Raw genomic sequence first — 22,658 nt, 5'->3', positions numbered from 1 at the left:
ATTCATCCTGTGCTTATTTGATATGAGGCCCTGGTTAAACACTTTCCACTCACTGACTCCTCATTTAATCCTCACAAGCCTAGTGAGGCAGATTTTCTATTAATTCCATTTGACAGGTGAGAAAGCTGAGGTTAAGTAACTTGCTCAAGATCACACTGCTAGAAAGTGGCAGACTTGAGCTCAGATCTGCCTAAGTCCTCAGTTTCACCCTGTGTCAAGCAACTCACAGTTATAACCAGAGCTGAGGTCTTCAGCAGAGGGGCTCGGGAGGAGATTCGGCTTGCTGGTCCAAGGCCCTCTAGGCAACTTTAAGGAATCAAAGGGCCCCCGTAGGCCACCTGACTCCGTGAGACTGCCTTCATCAGAGAGCAAGCCCTCGAGTGAATTAGCAGCTGGGTGCAGGCTTCTGTGTGGCCTTGGCCTCTCTGAGTTTGAGTTTCTCGTGGAGACAAGAGCCATCCCTGCCTCCTAGAGTTGTGCAGAGTAATGAGATGGCTGCTTGGCAAAATTGGCAAAGGTTCCTGGGGCTGGGTTCCCTACTGGAAAGGAGAGGCTGCTGGGATCATGAGGCGACAGCGTGCATTAGTGTGTGGCCCATGTTGCATCTCTGCTGAGGCCAACGCAATTGTGGGAACGGGCAGTGTCCTGCCCCTTCTAGAACAAAGGAAGAGCCGAGGGTCCACACATGGGGGAGAAGAACAGCACCCAGAGCGCCTCGTCTGTCCTGGGCCAGGGAAGTGGAGCCTGCTGGAGACTGGCAAGAGTAGTGGCCAAAGTGCCTGGAAGCCAGGATGTCACCTCTCTGAGCCTGGGCCCTCTTTGTGCCTCAGTGTCTTCATTTGTAGTAAATCCAGGGGTCCTACAGCTGTGGATTCAAAGCCTGGCTCTGCCCCCTTGCTCACTGTGTGACCCGGAGGAGTCACTTTGCTTCCGTCAGCCTCAGAGTTCTCTGTCAAATGGGTGTGATAATGGCTCTCCTGGTGCATGGGTGTGGTAAGGAATCAATGGAGCCCGCATGCCGCACAAAGGCAGCCCCCCATGACGTGTTGCTGTGAGCAGTGTGATGCTGTCTTTGCCACAGCCTGGTGCAGCATGGGCTGAGCTGCATTCTGGGGTGTGGATGGAGGGGCTTTGGGTGGAGGGAGAAGCTGGTCTCCATAGGATAGGTGAGCATCCCAGGGTTCTCGACCTCACTAGGGAAGCTGGACCTCCAGGCAGCCTGGCAGGGGGGTGCACAGGCTCTCAGGTGATGGGAGGGGTGGGTGAGGGCGCTGCAGACTGAGAACTCTCAGCACCCCCTGGAAAAGACATCTCTGCTCCAGTGGGGCCCCTAGAGGGCAGCGGGGCCAACAGGGCAGGTGGAGATGGGGCCACAGGCCTCTGAGCCTGCATCACTCTGCCTTATACTCCTGGCTCCAGTCAGGCGGGGTGTCCCCTGATTCTCCGAGAATCCTCAGGGCCCCTGGAGAGGAATGGAGGAAAGCGCTGGGTGGGACTGCTCCCAGAATGTGACTTTCCAGTTCCCACTGCCTGTCTGGCACAGAGTAGGTGCTCACTACATACCTGTTGAATGCGTGAATGGATAGATCAGAGGTCTGCCATCGCCACAGACTGGCTGTGAGACTTGGGCTGGTTTGTTGCCTCTCTGTGTCTCCGTGGCCCCCTTTATAGAACCAGGAGATGGGGCTGGATATTCTCACTGAGCCTTCTAGCTCTGGATCCAGGTCTCTCCCACCCTAGTTGCAGTCCCCAACCTCCCTCCCCAATTCCCACCAACAAATCCCAAATGGAGGGAACACAATGAGCCACACAGAAGGGTGCAGAAATGAGCCTTTATTGCCAGGGACAGGAGAGTATGTGTAGAAACTGCTGTTCTGACTGTGAGCAGGAGGGGCATCTGGGAAGGTCCTTCTGGTGGGACTTAGGCTTTCACGCTGGTTAGGTGGTGGCAGCAGCTTCCCAGAAGGAGATGCTATAAGGGGGTGGCGCAAGCCACTGGGAACCAATCTGGAATGAGACCACAGGGGGTTAGGACATTTGCAGCTAGGCCGCCCTTATACCCAGCTGTCATCCACTGGGCACTTGATGGGACCCAAGTTGACCTGGCTCCAGTGTCCCAGCTCTTTCCCACAATACCCCATGTGGTTTAAGTCCTGGGAAGAAGAAACTGGGACCTGTGGTTTGGGGTCTTTCATTGGCACCTAGCACTGACTCATCTACATTCCCCTCACCCTCCTTCAGAACAATGGCAGATGTGGAAAGATTGATTGCAGGCCACCACTGGAGCCAGGTTCAGGGCCCAATATGTGATCAGAATCATGGATCCATTTGAGACCAAGGTTGGGGCTCAGTCTGTGACCAAGACTAAGGCTCAGTCAATAACTGGCATCAAAGCTCGGTCTGTGACTAGGATCCAGGCTCAGTCTAGGGCCAGAATCATAGTTCAGTGATTAAGGCTCAGTATTCAGAGTGTGACCAGAATCAGGCCCTAGCCTGGGACAGGGGCCAGTGCTCAGTCTATGACTGAGATGAAGGCACAGTCTTCTAACACAAAAAGAAGGGAAGCCATGCTTGGCTTTTCTTCACCATAGGCCCTGTGCATTGGGGCTTAGAGCCTGGCTCCTCACCAGCAGGCATCACAGTGGTCCTCGTCATTCATCCTCTTCAGATGTGGGTTTGCAGCTGGGTTTCATGCTGAAGATTATCTGAAACAAAATCAATAGCAGGTTTTAGTCTCTGCCTCTGGAAAATTGAATAGAGACCAGACTCCAAAAGATGCCGCTCTCCTGAAGGTCACCTGACAGCTGTGGGACCCCAGGGATGTCACTACACCTCTCTGAGCTTCAGTTTGTTCATTTGTAGAGTGGATACAATGACTGTACCCACCCCACAGGGTTGTTGCAAGGATCCAGTGAGATAGTGAGTACAGAGCACGAAGTGACTGCCTAAGGGACTGGACTTGCAGCTATTTCCTTTCTTCTTCTTTTTTTTAAAAAAAATTTTTTTTTTGAGATCAGGATCTCACTCTGTCGCCCAGACTGGAGTGCAGTGGCATGATGTCGGCTCACTGCAATGTTCGCCTCCCAGGCTCAAGCAATCCTCCCACCTCAGCCTCCTGAGTAGCTGGGACTACAGGTGCATGCCACACACCTGGCTAATTTTTGTATTTTTTTTGTAGAGATGGGATTTCACCGTGTCACCCAGGCTGGTCTCAAACTCCTGAACTCAAGTGATCTGCCCACCTCAGCCTCCCAAAGTGCTGGGATTACAGGTGTGAGCCACCGTTCCTGGCTGACTTGTGGCTATTTTCATAGAAGGGTCACCTCCAGGGTCTTGACACCTTTACTTACTCCATTTCTCCCCAGCAACCTCAGCCATGCCTGTAGACCCAAAAGCTAAAGAGAGTCCCCAAGTGCCTGTGGAGGGAAGCCACAGCTCCTAATTTGCTTAGGACAGTGGGTTCTTCTGCTTCTCCAGGGTCTCCTGACCAGAACTGCTTATGCGGTGGGCACAGAACTCCAGGCCTGCCTCAGAAGGTCCCCACTTCCCCATTGACTTACCGATGATCTGCTGAATGAATTGCACATCCAGGGAGTGGAGGAAGATGCGGATCAGTGGGCATATCTGACAGCCAGAGAGAGGAGGAAGAGGACGGTCAGGAGAAGGAGGAAGAACAGACCGTTCTCCTGGGCTAGAAACAAACTGCTTGCCACCCACAGAGGAGCTCATTTCTAGGGATCTTAGAACCTTTGAACTTTAGGATTTCATTTTGTTTTATTGGTTTTTTTTTTGAGGCAGGGTCTCACTGTCTTGCCCAGGCTGGAATGCAGTGGTACAATCTCTGCTCACCGCAACCTCCGCCTCCCAGATTCAAGTGATTCTCCTGCCTCAGTCTCCCAAGAGACTGGGACATGTGCCTGTAAACCCCAGGAACATGAACTGCTTTCTAACTACAGACAGAGCCACATGGATCATCACTTAGAATCCCACATCTGACCAGCGGCTCACCCCAGGGCCTCATGAGATTCTCAGCACAGAGACCTTATTCGTTCATTCATTCAACCCATATTCACAGAGCACCAACTCTGCACCAGGAACCTAGCTGGGCCCTGGTACCGAATGAGCGAAGTACAAACATCCCCTAAGCTGGTACCTAAACATGCATGACTGATCTTTGTGTTTTTAGTAGAGACAGGGTTCCACCATGTTGGCCAGGCTGGTCTTGAACTCCTGACCTCAAGTGATCTGCCCACCTTGACCTTCCAAAGAGCTGGGATTACAGGCATGAGCCACCGTGCCTGGCCTGAACTTTGGAATTTTAGAGAAATGGGATCCCGGCAATCTTAAATCTGGAAACCCTAGGGTGTTAGAATCCTAAAACCTTAGAACACTAGAATTCTAGGACCTCAGAAATCTACATTCTAGAGTGTTGACATCCCCATGTTGTTGAGCTTTGGAACCCTGGAATTTTAAAGGGTCAAATGGTGCCCTGAGGCGTTTGCCCTGAGGTTGTAGAGCAGAGTATCTCATGCTCTTGTGTGTACACAGTTCCCTGCAGATTGCAATTCAGCAGGTCTAGGGTGGGGCCTGAGATTCCATGTTCCTATCAAGCACCCAGCTGAGGCTGAAGCTGGTGGAGGACCACACTTGGAATACAAATAAACTCTGGTTCAGTGGGTCACAGAGCCATCCGGAGGGTTTTTCTTTTATAAACCCACATTCCTGGGTCCCCTTCCAGAATGACTGATTTAGTATATCTGCAACTGTGGGCCTAGGAATCCTGCACATGGTACCTATGGTTCTGGATGATGCACAGATGGAAAAAAAAATTAAAACTATTTTATAAGTCTGTGTTTAGTTTTTCCATTGATTGTATGATATGTGATATTAATTTTCTATTTGTGATAGGGATATAAAGTTTTATTTTTAAAAATAAATGCTTCTAAAGAAATGTATTTAAGTAAAATTGTGTCGAAGATGTTAGCTGCAAAAGCATATTGGTAGTGCATGGATATGTTGAGTGGCTCAAGTTTGGGTCCTGGCAATTCCAGCTGATGTCAGGCCTCTGTTCTCCCCTGCTGCCCCCCAGGCTGATTAGTAGGGGAGGAAGTTCCAGCTGACCTCCCAAGGAGAAGCTTTCACCTCTGAAGGAAAAGTGCCCAGAGGATACAGCCAGGCCTGCAAATTCCCCAAAATGCCACGACCAGGCCTGGATCTGGGCCCCAAGGAGTGGGAGACTTACCTCCTTCTGCACCAGGAAGGATACGGTGCTTTTCAGCGTGTTGATCACTCTATTCACGACGTTGTTGATGATTTGGCTGCGGCTGCAAACACAAGGAACTGTTAAAGCCTAGTCAAGTGGGCAAGAGATGGGGGAAACTGCCAAAAGCTGGGGGGAAACACTGTGGAGTCAGAGAAATCCCAGGGACATGGAAACTCCTTTCTAACTACAGACAGAGCCACATGGATCATCACTTAGAATCCCACATCTGACCAGTGGCTCACCCCAGGGCCTCATGAGATTCTCAGCACAGAGACCTTATTTGTTCATTCATTCAACCCATATTCACAGAGCACCAACTCTGCACCAGGAACCTAGCTGGGCCCTGGTACCGAATGAGCGAAGTACAAACATCCCCTAACCTGGTACCTAAACATTAACGGTCCAAACATACCCTAATGTGATACCTAAACAATTCTTGCCAAGGTTGGCTCCTCCCACCTTCAACTGTCAGTATAACTGCCACCTCCTCAGGGCAGCCTTCCCTGACTACTTATCTAAGAGAGGGCTTTGCTATCACAGTGCCCTGTTAAGGGTAATGCTCTATGCAGGACTCATATTTCCCTGGAGCGTTCTTTACTGATGGACTGAATTTGGGTTGATTTGATCCAAAGTGCAAAGAAAAGCCCTGAGAAGATTTGGAGCTGTAGAGCGGTGTCATTTCACAGATGTGGACACAGATCCAGGCCAGCTTAGCTTTCCCTTAGGTAAGCTCCGCAAGAACAGGGACCTTGTTTGTCATTACCAGTCAGTTCTCCAGAGCCCAGAATGGTGCCTGCTCAATACACCTTTTTTTTTTTTTTTGAGACAAGGTCTTGCTCTGTCACCCAGACTGGAGTGCAGTGGCATCATCTCGGCTTATTGCAACCTCTGCCTCCTGGGTTCAAGCAGTGCTTGTGCCTCAGCATGCCAAGTAGCTGGGATTACAGGCACTTGCCACCAACCCTGGCTAATTTTTGTATTTTTAGTAGAAATGGAGTTTTGCCATGTTGGCCAAGCTGGTCTTGAACTCCTGACCTCAACTGATCCGCCCACCTCAGCCTCCAAAAGTGCTGGAATTACCAGTGTGGAGCCACCATGCTCAGTCGCAATACATTTTTGGCTGAAAGAATGAAAAAAGTGAACATGCAATTAAATATACGTTGAGAACTTGTGACAAGTGCTTTAAAGGCAAGAGTAGACTCTTACGAGAGAGAATAGGAGGAGCCCTGTGAAGGCCCTGCAGGATGCAGCAGTCCATTGAAGCAGAGTGAGAAGAAGATGCTCTAGGCAGCCAGAGCATCCCATGCAAAGGTCTTGAGCTGGGAAAGAGCCTATCTGAGGCACGGCACAAAGGCCACTGTATCTGGGCACAGTGAGTAAGGGGAGGGTGCAGGGATACAAGGGTGGGGCCAGATCAAACAGAGCCTATATGACCATGGGGAGCACTTGGGATTGAACCACAAGTGCAAAGAAAGGCCCTGGAAGGATCTGGAGCTGCAGAGTGGTGCCATCTCACAGATGTGGGCACAGACCCAGTGCAGCAGGATGGAGTTCCTGAGGCTACTTGGGAAGATAGCACCCAGCCAGACTCCGGTCTCTGAATTTACATCCCGGCCTTTGCAACTCACATCAGGCTATGGAAACCTTCTTTGGTTTTCAGGGGTCTTTGGGCAACCTGTGTTCAGATCCCTCAGTGCAGGGCAAGTGGAGTGTCCTCTGCTCATGGCCATCAGGGCTGAGAGCTGAGGACCCAGCCTTGCTCCTGGCCAAGGCCAAATAGCCCCAGCCCTCAGCTTCTGGGTCGTTCTTCTTCTCCCAGCCATCGGCCAGTGTCACTCTTTTTCCCTCCACCCTCTTGTCTGAGTCAGACCTGCTCTTTCAAGCACAGAGCTTAAGATGTAGATTTTGTGGATTAAAATGGATCAATGATTTAAATGGGGAGGATTAAGTTTTCAAGATCTCCTTTCAGGAAATTTCCACTGGGTGGAGAACAATTTGGGGACAATCTGAAATTAGAGCCCATGGCAGGCGCTTACTCTCCCCTCTCCCTCCTTCTGGAGGCAAGAAGGTAAATATAATTTTATTATTATTATTATTATTATTGAGGGACATTACATAAAAATAAAGGGGACAATTCTCCAAGAAGTCATAACAATCCTAATGTGCATGCACCTAACAACAGAGCTCCAAACGGTATGAAGCAGAAACTGACAGAGTTGAAAGGTGAAATGAAGAAATTAATGATTATGGTGGGGAGCTCAACACTCCAGTCTCAGTAATGGAGAGAACCAGCAGGGAGAGAGGCAGCATGTTCTAGGCTGCATGCTAAATATTTGTATTTTCTCATCTGGTCATCTCAGAAGCCTATGAGTAGTTATTATGAACACCCCCAGTTTACAGATGTGAAAACAGGCTTAGAGGATCAAGTTGGTGATAAAGTTACAAGTTAGTGGCAGAGCTGATGTTTAAACCAAGGTCAACATGACCCCAGAGCTTGAACACTTTCACCACGAGGCCTCCTCTTATTTATAGGACTAGAGCTGAAATTAGGGGTCCTCAAGTTCCCTGAGAGCCCAGCTCTGCTAAGATGACAGGACTTACTTGTCCAGCAAGGAAAGTGAGATGCTGGTTGGGTCACTGGCACATTCTCCCAGGACAGCAACAGACTGATTTGTCTGGGGATCAGTTTCAATGCTGACTGCAGTCAGGAGGTCCAAGGAAGCTTTCAGGTTGATAATCTGGCCAATGATGGGCCTGCAGGAAGTAAGATGCACAGTGAACAGAGTCTAGAAGGTCCTGCCTGTTGCCCAGTTGGGTTCTTCCACCTGTGTGGACATGAGTCAGAATGTCTATGTGTAATGTCAACATGGCCCAGGTAATATCAACATGGTCCATATCCTCTATGAAATTTACATGTTTATATTAGGGGCTTCTTCTCCTGGCCACTTGGGTTTAGCTCATATGAATTTTTTATACAACATTACACTAATAGGTAAAATAATAATAGTTAATATTTATTGACAACAATTTATGTGTAGGTATTTTAAAATGTATTTTACCTGGATTCATTTATTACTATCCCTGTTTTCTGAATGAGGAAACCTTGGTACAGAGAGGTTAAGTAACTTTCCCAAGATCTCATAGCTAAATGATGGATGGCACCATTAGTGCATGTAGTTTACAGAAGTGCTTTCACACATGCTCCTTTCTTGTCTATCTCCTTTAAAATTAAAATTTTTTAATTTTCGTGAGACAGGGTCTCACTCTGTCACCCAGGCTGGAGTGCACTGGTGCAATCAGGGCTCACTGCAGCCTCGACCTCTCGGGCTCAAGCAATCCTCCTGCCTCAGCCTCCCAAGTAGCTGGGACTGCAGGCATGCACCGCCACACCTGGTTAATTTTTGTATTTTTTGTAGAGACAGGGTTTTGTCATATTGTCCAGGCCGGTCACGAACTCCTGAGCTCAAGCGATCCTCCCACCTCAGCTTCCCAAATTGCTGGGATTACAGGTATAAGCCACCACTCCCAGCTAAAATTAAAAGAGTTTAAACTTATATTTTGCACACACATACTTTATTATACAGTGTGTATTACTTTATGAATTTTTCTGTAATGGTCTCTGCAATTTAGAGAGAATCTTGAGAGACAAAATAATGCCGGAGGAAATTTTGCCAAGGAATAATAAATGCTTGTTTTCTCAACTTTTCAAATTTTGAAACCAGATAAATGTCATGATTTCAAAACTACATTCATTGGAGTATTATTTTTAAAAGACCCTTGATTATGGCTAGAGTTCTCTATAACATTTTAAGGATTGAGATCTTAGACCCAGAAGGGTCCTCTCACTCACAGATTGGGAAACTGAGGCCCAAGGTCACCCAGTAACAGGAGGAGGTGCCTGATTCCCAGGTTGGGCATCCATCGGCCAGGTTGCACTGCCTTTCCCAAATCTCAGATTCTAGCGCATACTCACAAGGTTGTAGTGACATCCGCGGTGACGGGGAAGCTCAGGTTAAGGCCTTTGCCACCATCGATTGGTTCAGCTTTGACATCCAGGATGAGGGAGTCGCTGATTTTCAACCTGTGTAAAACCCACAATTCACCCTTGTCACTCCTCATAACAGCCACTTGCCAAGCACTTCCCTGAGTTGAGCGTTTGGGCCTCGTCAGCCTTGCCTTCTTTAGTCTTCACTATAGCCCTGTTCAGAGGTTTGATTCTCTCCATTTTATGGCACAGCACACCAAGGCTCAGGCTGGTGTGATATTTCCCCCAGATCTCCAGGGGAGTAAGTGCCAGAGGCAGATTTTGAGGCCAGAACAGTCTGACTTTAAAAGTTCATGAGTGGGGCCGGGCACGGTGGCTCATGCCTGTCATCCCAGCGCTTTGGGAGGCCGAGGCAGGTGGATCACCTGAGGTCGGGAGTTCGAGACCAGCCTGACCAACATGGAGAAACCCCATCTCTACTAAATGTACAAAATCAGCTGGGTGTGGTGGCACATGCCTGTAATCCCAGCTACTCAGGAGGCTGAGGCAGGAAAATCGCTTGAACCCGGGAGGCGAGGTTATGGTGAGCCAAGATCGTGCCATTGCACTCCAGCCTGGGCAACAAGAGCGAAACCTCGTCTCAAAATAATAATAATAATAATAACAATAAAATAAAAAGTTTATGAGTGGATCCACTGCCTGGAGTTATGTGGTGAAGACTCCAGTTTCCCTTCCTCTAAAGGGATCTGGGCTTTTACCCCCAGTTACATATGGAAAAGAAAAGTTTTATTCCTTGGAAAGGGACTTTGTGTACCAGCAAACAGGTAGAGGTAAGGATGAATATAACCTTCACCCTGGCCCTGAAATTAAAGAACATGGAAGCCCAAACCCATAAGACACCCAGATTGACCTTGTAGCCCTGCCTCTAATTTACTCAAGCTCTGGTGGGTCTGACCTCGCTCAGACCACCTTGGCTCTGTGGGAGGGGAAAGAGGCTTGTCTTTCATCTTAAACTTACCTCCTCAAAGATATGTTTCCCTTTTCTTAGAGCAAACCTCTCCACCTTGAAGCACCAACTCACCCCAAAGTGTTCGTATTAGTTGGAAGCAGCTTAGAAACGACATTGTTCAGCAATTTCTCAGCTTCCTGGGCCTTCTGCTTGGCCAGTTGCCAAGCACTGGATTTCTGAAGCACCCCTAGGTCGACCTTCAGTTTCTCAAGGACACCTGCCAAAAACAATCGCCATTTTGTGTCATGCATCCCTTACGAAGTAGCTACGATGCTCCAGGTACCGGGTAAGACTGTTTGCCTATGTTATTTCATTTAATCTTTATAACAACTCAGTGAGGTAGATATTGTCATTGTCTGCTTTTTTACAGCTAAGGAAATAAAGGCTCAAGATGGTTAAGAAATGTGTCTAGCCACACACCCAGGGAACTCTTGTTTCCTTCATGCTGCCTCCGTACTATTAATAATATATTCTGATTATTTGTCAACAGAGCAATCAACCAATTGGCCAGGCAATTGATATTGATTGTACGCCAGTGTTTAGGAGTGACTTAGGGGTCTATTGTGTTAAGTGAGATGCTCACGTGAGTTTGAAAAACTAGAAAGAATGAGAGAATACACTCAAGAAATGAAAAATCTAGAATCAAGGAGAAAAAATGGCTCCAATCCATGAAACTGGCAAATGAGAGTCCCAGAATGACAGCTTTGCAGCAGGCCCACAAAGCAATAATTCTTTTTTTTTTTTCTTTTACTTTAAGTTCCGGGATACATGTGCAGAATGTGCAGGTTTGTTACATAGGTATACATGTGCCACGGTAGTGAGCTGCATCTATCAACCCGTCATCTAGGTTTTAAGCCCCACATGCATTAGGTATTTGTCCTAATTCTCTCCCTCTCCTTGCCCCCGAGCCCCCAAAAGGCCCCAGTGTGTGTTGTTCCCCTCCCTGCATCCATGTGTTCTCTTTGTTAAACTCCCATTTATGAGTGAGAACATGCAGTGTTTGATTTTTTGTTCCTGTGTTAGTTTGCTGAGGATGATGGCTTCCAGCTTCATCCATGTCCCTACAAAGGACGTGATCTCATTCTTTTTTATGGCTGCATAGTATTCTACGGTGTATATGTACCACATTTTCTTTATCCAGTCTATCATTGATGGGCATTTGGGTTGGTTCCATGTCTTTGCTATTGTAAATAGTGCTGCAATAAACATATGTGTACATGTGTCTTTACAGTAGAATGATTTATATTCCTTTGGGTATATATCCAGTAATGGGGATTGCTGGGTCAAATGGTATTTCTGGTTTTAGATCCTTGAGGAATAGCCACACTGTCTTCCTCAATGGTTGAACTAATTTACGGTCCCACCAATAGTGTAAAAGTGTTCCTATATCTCCACAGCCTTGCCAGCATCTATTATTTCCTGACTTTTAAATAATTGCCATTCTTACTGGCATGAGATGGTATTTCATTGTGGTTTTGATTTGCATTTCTCTAATGATCAGTGATGATGAGCTTTTTTCCATATGTTTGTTGGCCAAATAAATATCTTCTTTTGAGAAGTGTCTGTTCATATCCTTTGCACAATTTCTGATGGGGTTGTTTGTTCTTTTCTTGTAAGTTTGTTTAAGTTTCTTGTAGATGCTTGATATTAGACCTTTGTCAGATGGGTAGAGTGCAAAAATGTTCTCCCATTCTATAGACTGCCTGTTCACTCTAATGCTGGTTTCTTTTGCTGTGCAGAAGCTTTTCAGTTTAATTAGATCCCATTTGTCAATTTTCCATGCTCATGGATAGGAAGAATCAATATCGTGAAAATGGCCATACTGCCCAAAGTAACTTACAGATTCAATCTGTTCCCATTGAACTACCATTGACTTTCTTCACAGAATTAGAAAAAACTACTTTAAATTTCATATGGAATCAAAAAAGAGCCCATATAGCAAGACAATCCTAAGCAAAAGGAACAAAGCTGGAGGCATCATGCTACCTGGCTTCAAACTATACTACAAGGATACAGTAAGCAAAACAGCAGGTCATTGGTACCAAAACAGACATACAGATCAATGGAACAGAACAGAGACTTCAGAAATAACACCACACATCTACAACCATCTGATCTTCAACAAACCTCACAAAAACAAGCAGTGGGGAAAGGATTCCCTATTTGATAAATGGTTCTGGGAAAACTGGCTAGCCATATGCAGAAAACTGAAACTGGACCCCTTCCTTACATCTTATTCAAAAGTTAACTCAAGATGGTTTAAAGACATAAATGTAAAACCCAAAACCATAAAAACCCTAGGAGGAAACATAGGCAATACCATTCAAGACATAGACATGGGCAAAAACTTCATGACACCAAAAGCATGAAGAAAGAAAAGAAAGAAAGCAGTAATTCTTATAGGAGGAGGAGGGCAAAGTGTCTTTATGATAGGTCTCTGGAGAACTTAGAGGAATGCAAAGTGAAATAAGTTATAGCTTTTCATCTGTGAGACAGGCAGAACATTTAAAGTTGTCCAGACCCACTGCTGGAAAAGGGGTGGGAAAAAAAACACTCTTGTAGACTGTTGGAGACAGTGTTAACATAGGAGATTATTTGTCAACGGCATAGTTTTTGAACTTTTGAAATCCCACTTGTAGGAATTTATCTTATGCACATATTGGCAAACGTTTATCAGGATATAATATGTAAAAGGATAGTCATTGTGGCATTGCTTGTTTCTAGAAAGAAATGAATGAGCCAGGAATTCAACAGCCACTTTTCTCAGTAAACCACCCATAAAGAGTAGCCCCTAGTGGCAGCCTCTGGTAATGCAGGCATAGTGTTTAGGAGGCTAATTTAGGTGACACTCTTCGTAACCCTCGTTGATTTACCTTTAAGAGTATTGTCAACTGTCTCAAGTCCATCGTGAAGAATAGGTTTCAGCTCATTCACGACATTGCTTAGGTCACTGCCAAGATTGTCAAGAAGAGACTCGGAGGTCCCAGTGAGCACGCCACATAGGAGAACAAATTTCCAAAGCTGAAGCATCTTTTGTCTTGACACCTGGACAGTCACGGGAAGAACAAAGTGAGAATTGCCCAGAGGGAAAAGGTCTCTTCAGTGAGTTCCCATTACTCTTAACATTTAACATTCCATTAAGATAGATGTAGTTATTTCTTATTTTACAAATGGGCAACCAAGGTCAGAAAGCTATAGCAACTTGCCTGGAGACACACAGCCAGTTAGTGAAGGAGCTGGGATTTGAAAAGTCAGACTTGACTCCAAGCCCATACTCTTGGTTCCTTTTCATACGCTGTCTTCTCTGCCTAAAATATTTTTCTTCTTCTTACTTTTCCACTTAGGTCAATTCCTATATCATGCCCTCTGTGAAGCCTACTGTAGGCCCCTCCCCAGATTCTAAGTTGGGAGAGTCCCACCTTGCTGCCTTCATTATCCTGATCAAGGTCCTGGGTAACACTTCCCTGATTATTTGACCACCTTTCCTACCAGGCTGTGAACTCCACAAGGGAAGGACTGTGACTTATTTCACTGTCAAATCCTCAGGCACCAGTAAAAAGCCTGCACCTAGTACAGTACAGTAAATGAATAAATATTTGTTGAATAAAAGTATGAAGAAATCAGTGGAGACCACCTCATGAACCTGCATTGTTCATTAGTTTGACGCTTATTTTAATATAATCTATAGATCTCTAAATTTGCTCTGATTTGCTATTTGTCTTGATACCTGGACTGTCATGGGAGGAACAGGAGTAAGAATTGCCCAGAAGGAAATGGAATCTTTAGTGAGTACCCATCACTAAGTTGCTATTTAGAGCAAATTTAGAGATATATTGATTATCTCTGCTATATGCAAAATATTAGCTAACCCAAGCAATCCCACCCCTCTGCCTCTTGCCCCCAAAGCCTTCTGAAGACCACCATGTGTGGTGCCAGTGGGGGAAGCACGCCACTCACAGGTTTAGAGGAGGATGCTCATGAAATCCTTGCCCCCTGCACAGTCTGCTGGGATTCTGCTGAATGGTGGCAGCTCTTATATGGTGGAGATGGGATGGAAGGCTGCCCACAGAAGCAAGCCTTGGTTCTGGGATCATCCAAGGACACTCCAAGGAAAATACCCCTCTCAGGATGAGCAGAGAGAGAGATTTCCAACCCAAAGGTCACCCAGGATGTTTGAATTGAAATGGATGGCTATGGAGAGGGCTTTCTGCCAAGACTAAGACCAGGTCCTCATGGAGCCTGCAGCTACCAAGGGGGTGGTCCTTGGTCCTTGTGGGTGAGGACTGGGGAGAGACCGAGAATGAATGAATTGGAGAATGTCCTGGCAGGAGGACCCATAACGACCATTCAGTCTAACTCTGTCATCACTTGGAAACTGAGGCTCAGAGAGGGGAAGCTACCAGCTTGGGGTCATTCAGCAAGACAGGGACAGAGATGGGTCTAGAACTGTGGCCCACAAGGAGTCAGACAGTCTCCCAGTGTACAGCATCCTGCCTCCAGGGGTCTGCACCCGGCAGGTGCAGCAGATGCCTGGCAACTGCTTGTGCTGACACTGGGCTTGGTGTCCCTAAAGGGCACTTTAGATGCACTTTCCTGTTATTCCTTATGAAAACTCTTTAAGGCAGGTTTTCAGAGCTCCATTTTCCAGTTGAGGAAGCTGAAGTTCAAAGAGGGAGGTGGCTTGTCCACACTTGCAAGGACAGGAACCAGGCATTTGGGCCCCCAGGGAAGACCCTTCCACCCATATCAGGCTGAGGTCAGTTAGCAAAGAGGGAGAGTCCCTGGGCCTGAATATCCTGTTTTTGCTTCGGCCACCGATGTTTGGGTTGGTTGTAACGCCTGCTGCGTTGGGCCTGTGTCAACCCGGAACAGCACAGGAAACTCAGGTGGGTGCCCACTTGGCCTCAGGCTGGGAAGGACTGGCACAGAGCTCAGGGTCACTATGGGTCTCTGCCCTTCTGCTTACCCACCTGCAACTCAGCAAGGACCTGGGGGGGGGGGCCGTCCTCAAAATGACGCAACCAGGCAAAGATTGGGACAAGACTGGTGGCTCCAGGAGCTGGCTGTTCCTACGCTAACCGTGGCTCCGCTGTTATAGCACAGAGCTGGGCGGCTGCAGGGAGAAGGTGATGGCCAGGCCTCAAGAGCCCAGACCATTAGAGCACTGCTGCAGTCTTGCCCGTGGTCTTGAAGGGTTGTCACACCTCCTTCCCTGGCTGCCTGACACTGGGTTCTGCACACATCTGAGCCCCGCTCTTCCCTCAGTTGTGAAGCACAGAGCCAAGGGCTGTGCTGAAATCTCGTGAAGGCAGTTTGTTCCAGCCCAGGAATACAGCCCAGGGTGCTGAGCGTGATGCAGTGACCTCGAGACCTGGTGTTGGCCTAGGCCTCAGTTGCCTCATCTGTAAAATGGGTAAACATCCTGTTCCTGGATCTCAGAGGCATAGTGGACAGGCAAGGACCTAGGAAATCAAAGCGATGGTGAGGGGCTTTGAGGGCAGTGCTCAGAGCCTGGCACTGGGCTTGGGCTCTCCCGGGCTTGAATACTTGCTCTGCTGGTTGCTGGCTATGTGACCTGGGCCAGAGACTGCACCTTGTTGAGTCTCAGGCTCTTTATCTGTGAAATGGGACTAAGAACAGTGCTCACCTCATGGGCGTGCTGTGAGGTCAAAGTGGGGTAACAACCACGAAGGCTTAGCTTAGGGTAGGCCCTTGATGCACGGCGACAGCAAAGATGGTGAAGATGATGCTGATGAATATGTGCACATATGGTCCCAGATTACCACGGTTTGACTTCAATAATTCAACTTTACTACGGGTTTATTGGAACATAACTTATTATAAAATGAGGACCATCTGGCCGAGTGCAGTGGTTCACACCTGTAATCCCAGCACTTTGGGAGGCCGAGGCGGGCGTATCACCTGAGATCAGGAATTTGAGACCAGCCTGGCCAACATGGTGAAACCCCATCTCTACTAAAAATACAAAATCTAGCTGGGCGTGGTGGCGGGCACCTGTAATCCCGGCTACTCTGGAGGCTGAGACAGGAGAATCACTTGAACCCGGGGGGTGGATGCTGCAGTGCGCCAAGATTGTGCCACTTCACTGCAGCCTGGGCAAAAGAGTGAAACTCCGTCTCAAACAAACAAAAATAAAATAAAATGAGGAGCATCTGTCATAAGATTAATATTATATAATATACAATACAGGGTCTTTGGTGGGTGGGGAGTTTGGGACCCTCAGAGGTCACCCGTGGTTCAGGCTGGCCAGTCTGAGTCCTTCCGGAAAGAGAAGCAATGACACCTCCGCCTGTGTGCTCCTCCTCCTCCTCCTCTTCCCTCTCCAGGTTACACAAAGTCTTCTCACATGGAAGATGTTTGCCTTTCAGGGACAAAGGCCCCAGCCATGAGGGTCGCGAGATGAATTTCTTATTGAAAATTCCCAGCGAGGCATTAAAGACTAGCTGTGCCAAGACTAGGACATCCTACCCCTGGCATGACTGCTAATCCCCAGCTGGGGCAGCTTCCTGGTCCCACTGGCCCAGCCTTAACCTCCAAGCTGGTATCTTTTTCCATACATGGCTCAGTGCCCTGGCTAGAAAGAGCCTAAGAGGTCACGCAGCCTACTGAGACCAGAGAAGGCGAGTGACAGGGCTGGGGTTGCACAAGGGGCCAGCCAGGCTGGGGGATGTTCAGCTAACCAGGCTCTGCCCCATTGACCTTCCTTCTCCCCACCAACAGAAGCAGCCCCCACCCCTTCTCCAGATAACAAACACACAGATGTGCACTCCCATCGCACCCATCAAAGATAATTGCCTTATTTTGCCAGTAAAATTGTTGAAAGGCTTGTCACCATTTTGCTTGTGAAATCAGTCAGGTACGAATCATCCATCCAATTTCTAGTAGGTCCTAGGTTGTCACACTTGAACTGCCTACTCAGGAATTCTTGGCAAATAAGAAAGATCAAAGCAACAAAATGTTTTCACACGTTACTGTCCTTCTTATGACTGCTCAATAGAGCAATTAATAAAGTTGTCACAATGTTACAGTCTGAAGGCCTTTAATTCAACTTTTACTAATTTTGACTTTGCTGGGTTTTTTCCCTGATTTTGAAGGTGACAATTGTATTCTTTCAGCTCTCAAGTATTTCCCTAAGTCCCGGATTCCACATCTGGACACTAATAGACCCCACTCAGGTCCTGCCCCTAGAATATGGGGAGCCACTTCCTATGGACTGACTGATGGAGGGGGCCTTGCCCCACTGTAGGCTGGAGTCTTCTTCCTCCTGTCCCATGGAATGGTGCCTGAATGCTTCACCCAACACTCCCAGAGAAAATTTAAAGGAGTTTTCACCGGGTCAGCGTCCTCCCCTGGTCCTTTGAAGTCTGGGCACCTTGTCTTGTTCACCTTGGTTCCCTCAGAGCTGGAACGGTCTAGTCTACAGCAGGAGTCAAATGATGTTTGTGGCAGGAAAGAAGGGAGAAAGAAAGGCAAAAGAGGGAAAGGGAAGGAGGAAAAAAGAGAGAGGAAGGAAAGAGAGAGGGAGGGAAAGAGAGGGAAGGCGGGAGGGAAGAAAGACAGGAAAGGGAAGGAGAGAGGGAAGGAAGAAAGAGAGAGAGGGGATGTGGAGAGAGAAGAAGAGAGGGAGGAGAAGAGCGAGAGAAGAAGGGAGGGAGGGAGGCCAGCCACGTCCCACCAGTTCCACTCTCTGAGGGCAAGACCACACCATCTCCAAGGTCCCAGTACCCAGCCTAGGGTCTGGTTCAGCTCATGGGCATTGACTTTCTGTCTTCCCCAGGTGGGTGGGCCTCTTGACATGAGCGAGCTCTCTAGGTCCCTCCCTGTTCTCACCTTGCTCCCTGGAATTTGGCCCCTCAATCTGTCTGTGCCCTGTCTCATCTTCCAGATCCTCCTGGCTAAAGTGGGCCTGGCCCTGCACCTAGTCATCTGTCCATTTATTTATTGTTCATTCACTTTACAAGGCAAATTATTTTCTGCTGGAACCACTCATGCTTTTGACAACCCTTTGGTGGGCACCCCAAGCCCTGTGATGGAGTCAAAGATGTCTGAAGCTCAGTCCTTGTCCCAGAGACAAGCCACCTCCAGGGCAGTAGGTGAGTTGCTTCGATCGGCTCACGTCTGGCAAGAAGGCATTTACCCTCCCAGCAACCAGAGGCAGGGACTGTCTTATTCCCATTTTATAAGCAGGGAAACTGAGGCACAGAGCGGTAATGTGTATTGCCCAAGGTCACACACCTAGTAAGTGGCAGGGCTGGGATTTGAACTCAGAAAGCCTGACTCCGGAGTCCATGCTCTGAGCCACTCACAGTACACTGCGTGTGTATGTGTGTGTGTATGTGTGTGTGTGTGTATATATATATATTGTTTTATATATATATATATAAAACAAAGTCCATCTTGGCTCACTGCAACCTCCACCTCCCGGGTTCAAGTGATTCTCTTGCCTCAGCCACCCAGGTAGCTGGGATTACAAGCATGCACCACCATGCCCGGCAAATTTTTGTATTTTTAATAGAGATGGGGTTTTACCTTTTGGCCAGGCTGGTCTCGAACACCTGACTTCAAGTAATCCACCCGTCTCAGCCTCCCAAAGTGCTCGGAATACAGGCAAGAGCCACCGTGCCTGGCAGCACTGCCGCTTATATTCTAATCGTCACAATCCTCCCTGGGCTGTGTGGGTCCTTCTGATTCATTTGCATTGCGCCAACACCCCCAGCCCCAAGCCTGTGTCCGGGGAATCCCTTCATAAAAGCTTGTTGGTTGAAGGCATGTGAGTTAGCCCTTTCTCCTCCGCTGGACTGGGGCTCCTTAAGGTTGGGGACCATGATTCTGCCATCTGTGTGTCCCCAGCAGCAGCCTGGGGCCTGGCTTTTGGTGGATCCCAATAACACCACAATTAATTAAAGCGAAAAAAGCAAGTTAATCCACAGACTGAATAGATGAATGTAGGAGATGAGACCCAGAATCAGCAAGAAGAGTCTTTCCTTGCCTCCACCCACCCATCCTGTCATTCATTCATTCGTCACACACGTACGGAGCGTCTTACCTGGGTCCTGCCCCATGTGGGGCTCTGGGCCCCACAGACCACCCCCACATGTGTCCACCCTCAGACCCCACCGGCAGGGGCAGAGGCCAACACACACACTGACAATTACTTTCCTCAAAGCAGGTACGGTTCTTGCAAGTGTTCTGTGCATCAACGGCCCGAAGCAAATAGGCAGCTGCTGTCCCTGGCACAGTGCCCCGCCCTGGTGAAGGTCCTTCCTTTAAGCACTGAATGGGGTCAAACTGACTTTGGGAGTGGAAAGAGGAAGTGCTATGACACTGTGGGGTAGGTGGAGACAGATCATATAGACGACAAAGGATGGGAGGATTCCAAAACGTGGGTAAGTCTGGGTGTGTTTGTCTTGCAGGGGCTTTGGGTAACCAACCAGACCTCAGTTTGGGTCCTAACCGTGCCGCTTTCTAACCGTGTGACTCTGGAAAAGTGACATTACCTCTCTGGGCCTCTATTGCCTCATTTGCAAAATGGTGACCATGATCATCCGCCTGACACAGCTGATCTGGGACTTAAGCCTGGAAAAGAGTCAGCCCAGTATCAGGCACATCGTAAGTGCTCACTGAAGATAATGCAGAAGTGTCACGCCCAGCAGCAGGATTAAGGGTGGGAAAGAAGGCAGAGCCTCACTCCAGTCTCTGCCACTGAGCAGCTGCGTGATGTTAGGCACGGCACGGCCGCTCTGAGACAGTGTCTTCTGCTCTCTAAAATCGGTGCAATCCTGGCCAGTAGGGACTGGGGAGGCATTAAATAAAAGGGGGAATGCAGAGTCCTGGAGCATCGTGTGGTGGCCACTCAATCAAAAGGGTGAATCATTGTTCAGTTCCCACCTATGAGTGAGAACATGCGGTGTTTGGTTTTCTGTTCTTGTGATAGTTTGCTAAGAATGATGGATTCCAGCTGCATCCAAGTCCCTACAAAGGACTCAAACTCATCCTTTTTTATGGCTGCATAGTATTCCATGGTGTATATGTGCCACATTTTCTTAATCCAATCTGTCACAGATGGACATTTGGGTTGATTCCAAGTCTTTGCTATTGTGAATAGTGCTGCAATAAACATACGTCTCAGGAAGGGGAACATCACACACCGGGGCCTATCATGGGGAGGGGGGAGGGGGGAGGGATTGCATTGGGAGTTATACCTGATGTAAATGACGAGTTGATGGGTGCAGCACAGCAACATGGCACAAGTTTACATATGTAACAAACCTGCACGTTATGCACATGTACCCTACAACTTAAAGTATAATAATAATAAATAAATTAAAAAAAAAAAAAAAAAAAAAAAAAAAAAGAAAAAAAAAAAAAAAAAAAAAGGGTGAATCAAAACCATGGGAGAGGCTGGGCACGGTGGTTCACGCCTGTAATCCCAGCACTTTGGGAGGCCAAGGCGGGTGGATCACCTCAGGTCAGGAGTTCGAGACCAACCTGGCCAACATGGTGAAATCCTGTCTCTACTAAAAATACAAAAATTAGCTGGGCGTGGTGGCAGGTGCCTGTAGTCCCAGCTACTCGGGAGGCAGAGGCAGAGGAATCACTTGAACCTGGGAGGCAGAGGTTGAGTTGAGCCAAGATCTCACCATTGTACTCCAGCCTAGGCAACAGAGCAAGACTCTGTCTCAGAAAAAAACAACAAAAAATCCCAAACCATGGGAGAAGTACCATAGCTCCTTGTCTTTTCTTCTAGGGCCCTCAAAGGACTTGTGTCTGTGGGGTCTTGGCTTACCACCTCTGTCAGACTTCTCTGTTTCTGCTGGACAATTCCCAAAGCCTCCTCTTTGGCCTCCCAGAATTTCTTTGCATCAACTCTTCCCAGTGCCAAGAACCAGGTCTGAGGATGTCACCCCCCTGCAAATTCTCCCCATCCTGCAAGCACCTCTTACATAAAGCCTTCATTGAGTCACCCAGCTGACCTTTTCTCACGTTCTGCCTTGTCAGTTTTGAACAGGTCTCTTCCTTGCCTACACACCCACAGCTGTCTCTCCTCCATTGTCAGTTCCGGGAGGCCAAGTTCTGTCTGGGGTTCATCTCTGGTTTCCCACTATGGCTTGCCAATAAACTGAAATGTTCGTCAGTTGCATTTGTCAGGATTCTTTGGGTTATATTTGTAATTGAAAACACAACCCAAACTGACTTAGATGTGAAAGAGAGTCATTGGCTCATGTAACTAGCAGGTCCACAGGTTTCAGGCATGGCTGAATCTAGGTGCTCAAAAGAAATCTCCAGGCCTCTGTTTCTTTCCATGACTTGGCTTGCCTTTCTTCTCAAACTGACATCCCCCCAAGAGGTGGCAGAGATGGCCACCAACTTCTTCAGGTCCACATTCTCTCTTAATAGTCTAGCAGAAAGAGAGTATGTCTTTCTTTTTTTTTTTTTTTTTTTTTTTTTTGAGACGGAGTCTCGCTCTGTCGCCCAGGCTGGAGTGCAGTGGCGCGATCTCAGCTCACTGCAAGCTCCGCCTCCCGGGTTCACGCCATTCTCCTGCCTCAGCCTCCCGAGTAGCTGGGACTACAGGCGCCCGCCACCTCGCCCGGCTAATTTTTTTGTATTTTTTTTTTAGTAGAGACGGGGTTTCACCGTGTTAGCCAGGATGGTCTCGATCTCCTGACCTCGTGATCCACCCGTCTCGGCCTCCCAAAATGCTGGGATTACAGGCTTGAGCCACCGCGCCCGGCCGAGTATGTCTTTCTTAACATCTCTTCAAAAGTTCTAGTACTGATTCCCATTGGTCCTGCTAAGGTTACATGCTGAGTACTGAACCAATCAGAGTGGCCAGAGTGAAGGAAGCCACTGGTTGGCCAATTTGCAAATATCACATCTGCAAAGAAGGCAGAGGTAGAATGGTCGGAGGAGGAGGAGGAGGAGGCTAGGGGAGGAAGGCCAAGGGAAGAACTGATTTCATGGAGGAGGAAGTAGTATGTGTGCTATGGTCAAGATGAGGCTGACCTCAACTATGGTCTACTGGCTTCCTCTACCTGGTGATCACAGAGGACCTGGTAAAGGCGAGTTTGGTGGGGTGACCAGTGGAAACAAGATGGGTGGTGGGGTGGATGTATCCAAAATAAGCATGCTGCTCAAAGGGGGGCCCATGGACCACTGGCCTCTCCCTAGTTCAGACCAGCTGCCCTAGAACCTGCATCTTAACAAGAGTCCAGGTGGCTCCTGTGTGTGTTCAAGGTGGAGAAGCACAGTTCTAAGGAACTTTGGCTACGAAGGGGACGAGAGAGGGAAGGAGGTTGGTGGAGGGAATGTGTAGTTACAGGTGGAACCTTTATTCTTCCTGAGAAGGGAGGGACTTGAGGAAGTTAGGTGTGTGTTCT

The 22,658-nt window shown here is 48.0% G+C and overlaps 1 protein-coding gene across 2 annotated transcripts; it reads right to left on the bottom strand.

The window, feature by feature from the left end:
- Nucleotides 1–1,818: 1,818 nt before the first annotated feature.
- Nucleotides 1,819–21,196, bottom strand: BPIFA2 (BPI fold containing family A member 2). 2 transcript variants are annotated; one of them, XM_045362753.1, is made up of 9 exons: nt 21,065–21,196; nt 13,131–13,302; nt 10,330–10,474; nt 9,237–9,344; nt 7,865–8,017; nt 5,243–5,324; nt 3,561–3,624; nt 2,628–2,705; nt 1,819–2,007 (listed from the first exon to the last, which is right to left on the bottom strand). In XM_045362753.1, the coding sequence occupies exons 2-8, from the start codon at nt 13,285–13,287 to the stop codon at nt 2,665–2,667; spliced, it is 750 nt and encodes a 249-aa protein (XP_045218688.1). In that variant the 5' UTR covers nt 13,288–13,302; nt 21,065–21,196; the 3' UTR covers nt 1,819–2,007; nt 2,628–2,664. The 2 variants fall into 2 exon arrangements, with proteins under 2 accessions (XP_045218688.1, XP_005568775.2); XM_005568718.3 differs by lacking the exon at nt 21,065–21,196 and adding an exon at nt 14,215–14,264.
- Between the last annotated feature and the right edge of the window lie 1,462 nt (nt 21,197–22,658).

Source organism: Macaca fascicularis, chromosome 10 (genome assembly GCF_037993035.2).
Source record: "Macaca fascicularis isolate 582-1 chromosome 10, T2T-MFA8v1.1".
In the NCBI taxonomy this organism is placed as follows: Eukaryota; Metazoa; Chordata; class Mammalia; order Primates; family Cercopithecidae; genus Macaca; species Macaca fascicularis.
This window is presented reverse-complemented; position numbering and strand designations above follow the sequence as displayed.